We start from the raw sequence: 10,221 nt of genomic DNA on the forward strand, positions 1-10,221 counted from the left end.
CCTCGGCAAATCAGGGCCAGGGACCCCCCGGGGGGCTGCAGGTCCCCCCCGGACTTCAGCAGGGTCACGGCCGCCCGGAGCCCTGCGGGAACAAGGGCAGATGGGGATGGCAGAAGCTCAAACCCTTGACCCCAAATCCCGACTCTGTGCCCCAAATAAGGCAGAGAACACAAAGGACTCTGCTGGGCCCAATGTCAATCCAGCCAAAGCCGTTCATTGCCCCTCTAATCATTGTTTATGTCACTGATTATCTCTGATCCCACAGTCACACATTATTTCATTGGTGGCTCCGCTCTGGAATTTGTTCTCCAGAACTTTGCCCTAAATGTGGAGATTTGGGTCAGTGCTGGGGGTTGGTGTCAGCTGGGGCAGCTTTGACCCAACACTGTGGATTTGTGGCCGTTGCCCTGAGGATTCCTCTGGGTCACCCAAATCTCAGCGATTGGCACCAAATTTCCCTGTTCTCACCAAACCACCATAAACAGAACCAGGAGCATCAATCCAAGCACTAGCACCAGCACTTTTGGCACAGAAATAAACACCGGAATCCTCGTCGTTGAGGCTGTTCATGGTCAGTGTCACCGAGCTCTGCCCGTTGTCCCTGGAGATCGTGAACCGGCCCTGCACTGACAGTGCGTAGTAGGTGGTGCCATCTTTTTGGATGCTCGCAACGTATTCCAGCGCCTTTCCGGGTTTTTGGCGGATCCAGAACATTCCAAAGCTCCCGAAATCAAACCCAGCCCCGCGGCAGAGCAGAGTCAGGGACCCCCCGGGGGGCTGCAGGTCCCCCCCGGACTCCAGCAGGGTCACGGCCGCCCGGAGCCCTGCGGGAACAAGGGCAGATGGGGATGAGGCGCTGGATCCGGGCGTGGCCCGGGGTGGGCGTGGCCCGGGGTGGGCGTGGCCCGGGGTGGGCGTGGCGCTGCGGAGGCGCCTGGGACCCACCTGGCAGGGCCAGCAGGGCCAGCAGTGCGAGGAGCGGGAGGGAGCTCGAGGCCGTGGCGGGATGTGCCGGGATTGGCATCCCTGGGGGGTTTGGGGACATTTACTCAGTCCTTAATTGGGAAAATGAATGAATCAGCTCAAGGCAATTAATTATTCAACGGGGTTGGCCTAATTGAAGGGATTGTGGGTATTTAATGCACTTGAAAATTCTGTAGATCTGAGACCAAACCAGAAGTGTGGGGCAGAACCGTTGAAGATTTCAGGATAGGATGATATGGCCGTGACCCTGCTGGAGTCCGGGGGGGACCTGCAGCCCCCCGGGGGGTCCCTGACTCTGCTCTGCCGCGCCTCTGGGTTCAATTTTGGCGCTTCCAACATGTACTGGATCCACCAAAGTCCTGGGAAGGAGCTGGAATGCCTTGGGGAGATCAACACTGGTGGCACCACCTGGTACACGCCGTCGGTTCGGGGCCGGTTCAGGATCTCCAGGGACAACGGGCAGAGCTCGGTGACACTGACCATGAACAGCCTCAAGGACGAGGATTCCGGCGCCTATTTCTGTGCCAAATCTGCTTATGGTGGTGCTAGATGGGCTTATGCTGCTGGTGCTGGTTATGGTCATTTGGTGTCAACTGAGAGATTTGGTGCTGATGGCTGAGATTTGGGTGACCCACAGGAATCCTCACGGCAATGGCGACAAATCCACAGTGTTGACCCAAATCATCCATGGCAAACACCAATCTCCAGCACTGACCCAAATCCCAACAATTTGGGCAAAGTTCTGGTGAACAAAGTCGAGTTTTGGAATCGGGAGTTGTGGTTTGGGGTCAGGGGTTGGGAATGGGAGCAGAGCAGGGCAAGGTTGGGATGGATGGTCAAGAGCTGGGGCTGGGACTGAGGGCTGGGGGGAGGGAGTGGGGAAATTTGGGAATCAAATATGGACATGGGGCCAGTGCCGGCATTGCCAACATAACCACCAGGAGCAGGAGTACCAGTGTCCACAGATTTGGCACAGAAATAGGCGCCGGAATCCTCGTCCTTGAGGCTGTTCATGGTCAGTGTCACCGAGCTCTGCCCGTTGTCCCTGGAGATCCTGAACCGGCCCTTGACCGATGGCGCGTGCCGGGTGGTGCCACCAGTGTTGATATCTGCTACAAATTCCAGCCCCTTCCCGGGGCTCTGGCGGTACCAGCCCATTCCAAAACTCCCAAAATTGAACCCAGAGGCGCGGCAGAGCAGAGTCAGGGACCCCCCGGGGGGCTGCAGGTCCCCCCCGGACTCCAGCAGGGTCACGGCCGCCCGGAGCCCTGCGGGAACAAGGGCAGATGGGGATGAGGTGCCAGATCCGGGCGTGGCCCGAGGTGGGCGTGGCCCGGGGTGGGCGTGGCACTGCGGAGGCGCCCGGGACCCACCTAGCAGGGCCAGCAGGGCCAGGAGGGCGAGGAGCGGGACGGAGCTCGAGGCCGTGGCCGGGATGTGCCGGGATTGGCGTCCCTGGGGTGTTTGGGGCCATTAACGGGGTCGTTAATTGGGAAAAATAATGGAGCAGCTCAAGGCAATGAATTGAGAGGGGTTAACTACAGGGATGGTGGGTGTTTAATTCACTTGATTATCTGGAGATTTGAGACCAAACCCGAGGAGTTTGGTGAAGATTTGAGGAAGGGATGAGGCACTCGTGACCCTGCTGGAGTCTGGGGGGGACCTGCAGCCCACCGGGGGGTCCCTGACTCTGCTCTGCCGCGGGGCTGGGTTTGATTTTGGGAGTTTTGCAATGGCCTGGATGCGCCAAAAACCCGGGAAGGTGCTGGAATACGTGGCGAGGATCAGCAAGAGTGGCAGCACCGGCTACGCACCGACAGTCAAGGGCCGGTTCACGATCTCCAGGGACAACGGGCAGAGCTCGGTGACACTGACCATGAACAGCCTCAGGGACGAGGATTCCGGCGCCTATTTCTGTGCCAAATGTGCTGGTGCTGGTTGGGGTGCTGATGCTGGTGCTGGTGCTTGTGTTGCTGTTTCGTGCTTTAACCCCGTCTCGGTAACTGTCCCCACCTGTCCCCAGCTGTCACCAGACCCTTCCCCCAAACTCCAGCCCCTGACCCAATCCTGCCCCTCTGCACTGCGCCCAAAGTTGAGCTTTGGTTCTGGTTGATCCTGGTACAATCTGGTTTCTATTAAGATCCCATTGGGAAATCACTGGAGAAATTCACCCTAAACCGAAGCAAATAAATGAGGCCAAAGTTTGGGATTTGGGGAGAGGGTCTGGGGGCGTTTGGGGTCAGGTGGGGACGGGGCCAACACGGCCAACATCATCTACAGCAGCAATGCCAGCACAACAACTGTCCACGGATTTGGCACAGAAATAGACACCAGAATCCTCTTCCTTGAGGTTGGTCATGGTCAGTGTCACCAAACTGTGCCCGTTGTCCCTGGAGATGCTGAACCGGCCCTTGAGCGACGCCCCGTAGAAGGTGTAACCACCATTGCCGCTGATCAGGGCAACGAATCCCAGCCCCTTCCCGGGGCTCTGGCGGATCCATCTCATTTCATAACTCCCAAAACTGAACCCAGACCCTCGGCAAATCAGGGCCAGGGACCCCCCGGGGGGCTGCAGGTCCCCCCTGGACTCCAGCAGGGTCACGGTCGCCGGGAGCCCTGCGGGAACAAGGGCAGATGGGGATGAGGCGCCGGATCCGGGCGTGGCCCTGGTGATGCAGAAACAAAAACTCCCTGCCCAGTTCAAGTTACAAAGTGTTTATTGTGTTATTGGTGTTTATTTCAGCTCCAGGTGACTCTGACCCTGCTGGAGTCCGGGGGTGACCTGCAGCCCCCCGGGGGGTCCCTGACTCTGCTCTGCCGCGGGGCTGGGTTCAATTTCGGGAGCCACGACATGTTCTGGATCCGCCAGAGCCCCGGGAAGGGGCTGGAATTTGTAGCACGGATCTACAGCAATGGTGGCAGCACCAGCTACGCGCCGTCAGTCAAGGGCCGATTCACGATCTGCAGGGACAACGGGCAGAGCTCGGTGACACTGACCATGAACAGCCTCAAGGACGAGGATTCCGGCGCCTATTTCTGTGCCAGGTGTTACACCAGTGGTTGTGGTGCTGTTCCTGATGTTGTTGGTTCACTGAAATCCCGGGTGTGGCCTGGTGCACCAACTGTTGTCTCCCCGCTGGTGCAAACGGGGAAGATTGGAGACAAAGGGTCGGGATTGGGTCAAGGGCTGAGTTTGCAGTTAAAACGTTCAATGTGGATTCACAACGACGTCAGTGGAGCAAAACCAAGAGCAGGAGACGATCAGCAGCACCGTCACCATCAGAAGCAGAACCCCAACAACCAGAGCAGTAAGCTCTGCCACAGAAATAAACAGCGGAATCCTCGTCCTTGAGGCTGTTCATGGTCAGTGTCACCGAGCTCTGCCCGTTGTCCCTGCAGATCCTGAACCGGCCCTGCACTGACGGCACGTAGCCGGTGTTGCCACCATTGTTATTGATACTCGCAACGTATTCCAGCCCCTTCCCGGGGCTCTGGCGCATCCACGCCATGGGGTAACTCCCAAAACTGAACCCAGCTCCGCGGCAGAGCAGAGTCAGGGACCCCCCGGGGGGCTGCAGGTCCCCCCCGGACTCCAGCAGGGTCACGGCCGCCCGGAGCCCTGCGGGAACAAGGGCAGATGGGGATGGCAGAAGCTCAAACCCTTGACCCCAAATCCCGACTCTGTGCCCCAAATAAGGCAGAGAACACAAAGGACTCTGCTGGGCCCAATGTCAATCCAGCCAAAGCCGTTCATTGCCCCTCTAATCATTGTTTATGTCACTGATTATCTCTGATCCCACAGTCACACATTATTTCATTGGTGGCTCCGCTCTGGAATTTGTTCTCCAGAACTTTGCCCAAATTGTTGGGATTTGGGTCAGTGCTGGGGGTTGGTGTCAGCTGGGGCAGCTTTGACCCAACACTGTGGATTTGTGGCCGTTGCCCTGAGGATTCCTCTGGGTCACCCAAATCTCAGCGATCGGTGCCAAATTTCCCTGTTCTCACCAAACCACCATAAACAGCACCAGGAGCAGCAGCACTCCAACCAGCACCAGTGTAAGCAGTTTTGGCACAGAAATAGGCGCCGGAATCCTCGTCCTTGAGGCTGTTCATGGTCAGTGTCACCGAGCTCTGCCCGTTGTCCCTGGAGATCGTGAACCGGCCCTTGACTGACGACGCGTAGTAGGTGCTGCCACTCTTGCTGATACCTGCAACCCATTCCAGCGCCTTCCCGGGTTTTTGGCGCATCCAGCTCATTGCAAAACTCCCGAAATCAAATCCAGAGGCGCGGCAGAGCAGAGTCAGGGACCCCCCGGGGGGCTGCAGGTCCCCCCCGGACTCCAGCAGGGTCACGGCCGCCCGGAGCCCTGCGGGAACAAGGGCAGATGGGGATGAGGCGCCGGATCCGGGCGTGGAGGGGTTAAATTGAGTTGGAACCCAAATCTATTCAATTATTCACCCTCCTGATGATAATCACTAACCCAAATTCGATTTAATTATATGTCTGCATACTAATAAATATTAGCACAAATATAAATATTAGTCAACCAATTAATTGTATAAAAATGAGAATGAATAAAATAAAATAATAAATTCAATTACTCCCATTAATTTATCAGGGGTTTTTTGAGTCATCTTTACTTATCAGCTCTAATACCTCTAATTATCTGCACTAATTTCTGCCCCCAGCAGGTGCCAGCAGCTGCAGCTGCACTGAAAACAAAACCTGAAATTTGGGGCCATTTTGGGCCTTTTGTGGCTTTTTGGGGAAGTCCCTGAAGGGGCGGTTCTGGCCCCAAAGTAAGAAAAATCCGAGCAAGAAATGTTTGAGTTCATTTCATTATTATCTTGTTTATTGCTGTTATTTTAAATTTTTTATTTTGAAATTTTATATTAGACTTCTTGTCAATTTACAGGATTTTGGGAATTAATTAATTTTATTTCATTTCATTCCCATCATTTCCTTAGTTATGTTCAGTATTCGCTGCTTGTGTTGTTTTATTATTTTCCAGACGACCCCACAGCTGTGGCTGAAAATCTGCAGGTCGGGCTCGGTCACCCACGGCCTGTGAATTGCTGAATCATCTGGAAACAATCAGCAGCATTGGAAATAATAAATAAATTGATGAATTATCTGGATAAAATAAAGAATATTTTGAATAATAACTCAATTGATGAATTATCTGAATAAAATAAAAAGCAATTTAAAGAGCGAGTCTGGAGTCCCACAGCCCTCGTTTCAGCTCTCCCACTCCATCAGAGGTTTCCAGTGATTTAAAACCCCAATCACCACAAATTAACCCAAATCCACTGATTAATTAATTGCCTCCCTCTGGTCAATTCATTGCCCAATTAATGATTTGGTTACCAACCCCCAAACCCACCCAGGGACGCCAATCCCGGCACATCCCGGCCACGGCCTCGAGCTCCCTCCCGCTCCTCGCCCTCCTGGCCCTGCTGGCCCTGCCAGGTGGGTCCCGGGCGCCTCCGCAGTGCCACGCCCACCCCGGGCCACGCCCACCACGGGACCCGCCCATTTTTGGGCCACGCCCGGATCCGGCGCCTCATCCCCATCTGCCCTTGTTCCCGCAGGGCTCCGGGCGGCCGTGACCCTGCTGGAGTCCGGGGGGGACCTGCAGCCCCCCGGGGGGTCCCTGACTCTGCTCTGCCGCGGGGCTGGGTTCAATTTTGGGAGCTTTGCCATGAGCTGGGTTCGCCAGAGCCCCGGGAAGGGGCTGGAATGGGTTACAGGGATCAGCACCGATGGCAGCAGCACCATCTACGCGCCGTCAGTCAAGGGCCGGTTCAGGATCTCCAGGGACAACGGGCAGAGCTCGGTGACACTGACCATGAACAGCCTCAAGGACGAGGATTCCGGCACCTATTTCTGTGCCAGGGGTGGTGCTGGTTGTTGGGGTTCTGGTTGTGCTGCTTATGCTGGTGATTTTGAACCCATCCCTACTCATCCCCAACTCTCCCCAGACCCTTCCCCCAAACCCCAAACCCCAAACCCCAACCCTTGTCCCCGTTCCTGTCCCCGTGGTTCAGCCTGGAACTGGTTCTGCACCAAATCTCCTCCCCTGACTCCGATCTCCAACCTTGGCCCCATGTCCTGACCGTCGGTGCCAATTTTTGGGGTGAATCCCTCAGGGTTTGGTGCCGCTGGCTGAGATTTCGTGATACCCAGCAGAATTGTCAAGGTGCAAGTAAAGGGAGGGGAAATCTGGGCTGAAATGCTGAAATTTGGGTGAAATGGTCCCAGCTGGGGGAGAGTCGAGAGTTGGGGCAGTGCTGGGGGAGTTTGGGGAGAATGGCCGAGATTGGAGGGCAGGGCTGGGATTTGGGGAAGGATGTGGGAATTTTGAGATATCTGTGGAGTGAGTTATGGGGGCTTGGGAGCACAACTGGCATCACCAATAAAAGCAGCATGTTCACCCCAACCACTGGTGGAACATTTGGCACAGAAATAAACACCGGAATCCTCGTCCTTGAGGCTGTTCATGGTCAGTGTCACCGAGCTCTGCCCGTTGTCCCTGGAGATCGTGAACCGGCCCCTGACCGATGGCGCGTAGTCGGTGTAACGCCCATCATCACTGATCCCTGCGACCCATTCCACCCCCTTCCCAGGCCTGTGGTGACTCCAGAACAGGGCAACACTCCCGAAATTGAACCCAGCCCCCGCGGCAGAGCAGAGTCAGGGACCCCTGCGGGGTACTTGTTCCCACAGGCTCCGGGTGGCCGTGACCCTGCTGGAGTCCGGGGGGACCTGCAGCCCCCCGGGGGGTCCCTGACTCTGCTCTGCCGCGGGGCTGGGTTCAATTTGGGAGTTTCGGAATGAACTGGATCCGCCAGAGCCCCGGGAAGGGGCTGGAATGGGTCGCAGGGATCAGCAAGAGTGGCAATCAACACCGGCTACACGTCATCAGTGCAGGGCCAGTTCACGATCTCCAGGGACAACGGGCAGAGCTCGGTGACACTGACCATGAACAGCCTCAAGGACGAGGATTCTGGCGCCTATTTCTGTGCCAGAACTTATTGTCCTGGTGGTGCTTGTGCTGCTTATGCTGGTGATTTTCACCCCATCCCCTCCCGTCCCCAATGCCTCCAGTCCCTTCCCCCAAACCCAAACACTTGACACCATTGCTGTCTCTGTTCCCAGCCTGGAACTGGTTCTGACCCAAATCTCCTCCCCTCACCCCGATCTCCACTCTTGGCTCCATGTCCTGACTGTCGGTGCCAATTTTTGGGGCAATCCTTGTGTGTTTGAAGTTCACAGGGGAGGTTTGGATTCATCCCAAAACTCAACCCAAAACAACAGAAATTCAGGTATTTTGGCAAAGGCTCCAGCCCTGCCCCAGATCCGGAACCAAAACGCTTCTCCCAGTGTTGGTTCCGCGTCAGCTCAGCCAATCAGGGGCCGGAAGAGAAAGGCTGAATTTTATGTAAAATGATCAAAACTGGAGGGAAAGTGCAGAGTTGGGGCAGCGCTGATGGAGTTTGGGGAAGAATGGCCGAGATCTGAGGGCAGGGGCTGGGACTGGGGAGAAGAATGTGGGAATTTGGGACATTTATGAGACCCAGCAATGGGGACACAGCGGGCAGCACCAATCCAAGCAGCAACAGCAGCACCAGCATGAGCACCATAACAACCACAGGTGTAACACCTGGCAAAGAAATAGGCGCCGGAATCCTCGTCCTTGAGGCTGTTCATGGTCAGTGTCACCGAGCTCTGCCCGTTGTCCCTGCAGATCCTGAACCGGCCCTGCACTGATGGTGTGTAGAAGGTGTTGCCACTCTTTGCAATCTCTGCAACGAATTTCAGCCCCTTCCCAGGGCTCTGGCACATCCACATCATGGCAACACTGCCCACGTCAAACCCAGCCCCACAGCAGAGCAGAGTCAGGGACCCCCCGGGGGGCTGCAGGTCCCCCCCGGACTCCAGCAGGGTCAGAGTCACCTGGAGCCAAAATAAACACCAATAACACAATAAACACTTTGTAACTTGAACTGGGCAGGGAGTTTTTGTTTCTGCATCACCAGGGCCACGCCCGGATCCGGCGCCTCATCCCCATCTGCCCTTGTTCCCGCAGGGCTCCGGGCGACCGTGACCCTGCTGGAGTCCGGGGGGGACCTGCAGCCCCCCGGGGGGGTCCCTGACTCTGGTCTGCCGCGCCTCCGGGTTCAGTTTTGGGTGGTACAACATGGCGTGGGTGCGCCAGAGCCCCGGGAAGGCGCTGGAATACGTCACGGAGATCAGCAACAATGGTGGCAACACCGAGTACGCGCCGTCAGTGCGGGGCCGGTTCAGGATCTCCAGGGACAACGGGCAGAGCTCGGTGACACTGACCATGAACAGCCTCAAGGACGAGGATTCTGCCACCTATTTCTGTGCCAAAAGTGGTGCTGCTTCTATTTATAATGCTGGTGCTAATTATGTTGATGGTTTTAGCCCCATTCCTGTTCCCGTATCCTCACCTGTCCCCAAATGTCCCCAGACCCATCCCCAAAATCCCAGCCCTTGATGTGACCTTGAAGACTGACCCTGGGCTCTTATCCTGGGCCCAAAGTTGAGCTTTGAATCTGTTGGAACCTCTTCAAACCTGTTGGAATCTCTTTCCTAGAGGGAACCAATAAGAAGGGATTATAACTAATTTGCCCAGAACCAAAACAAATAAAAGTTTCAATGCCTGTGCAGGGGAAAGAGTCTGGGGACATTTGGGGACAGGTGAGGACACAGTGACAGGGAAAGAGCCAAAACCATCCATAAAATCAGCAACAGCAAAACTGCCACCAGAATCTTTGGCACAGAAATAAACACCGGAATCCTCGTCCTTGAGGCTGTTCATGGTCAGTGTCACCCAGATCTGCCCGTTGTCCCTGCAGATCCTGAACCGGCCCTTGATCCATGGCGAGTACCAGGTTCTGCCATCACTGCTGTGGATACTTGCCAACCATTCCAGCCCCTTCCCGGGGCTCTGGTGGATCCACAACATTCCAAAACTCCCGAAATTGAACCCAGCCCCGCGGCAGCGCAGAGTCAGGGACCCCCCAGGGGGCTGCAGGTCCCCCCCGGACTCCAGCAGGGTCACGGCCGCCCGGAGCCCTGCGGGAACAAGGGCAGATGGGGATGAGGCGCTGGATCCGGGCGTGGCCCGGGGTGGGCGTGGCCCTGCAGGACCCACCTGGCAGGGCCAGCAGGGCCAGGAGGGCGAGGAGCGGGAGGGAGCTCGAGGCCAT

The 10,221-nt window shown here is 56.4% G+C and overlaps 2 protein-coding genes across 2 annotated transcripts in view; both read right to left on the bottom strand.

The window, feature by feature from the left end:
* The window catches only part of LOC306815784 (uncharacterized protein), a gene marked incomplete at both ends in the record, with an annotated part of 28,077 nt that extends 17,856 nt beyond the window's left edge, over window positions 1–10,221 (bottom strand). Inside the window, one exon of the mRNA XM_079332332.1 lies at window positions 10,167–10,221. Coding sequence (XP_079188458.1) covers window positions 10,167–10,221 — 55 coding nt within the window. The remainder of the gene's footprint in view (window positions 1–10,166) is intronic.
* LOC306815782 (uncharacterized protein) lies at window positions 1,821–3,490 on the bottom strand (the record flags this gene model as incomplete). The annotated part of the gene is made up of 4 exons (XM_079332331.1): window positions 1,821–1,846; window positions 1,911–2,252; window positions 2,358–2,439; window positions 3,245–3,490. 4 exons carry the CDS (start codon window positions 3,488–3,490, stop codon window positions 1,821–1,823), a joined length of 696 nt encoding a protein of 231 aa, XP_079188457.1.

This window comes from Erithacus rubecula (assembly GCF_903797595.1).
Source record: "Erithacus rubecula genome assembly, contig: scaffold_227_arrow_ctg1, whole genome shotgun sequence".
Lineage (NCBI taxonomy): Eukaryota > Metazoa > Chordata > Aves > Passeriformes > Muscicapidae > Erithacus > Erithacus rubecula.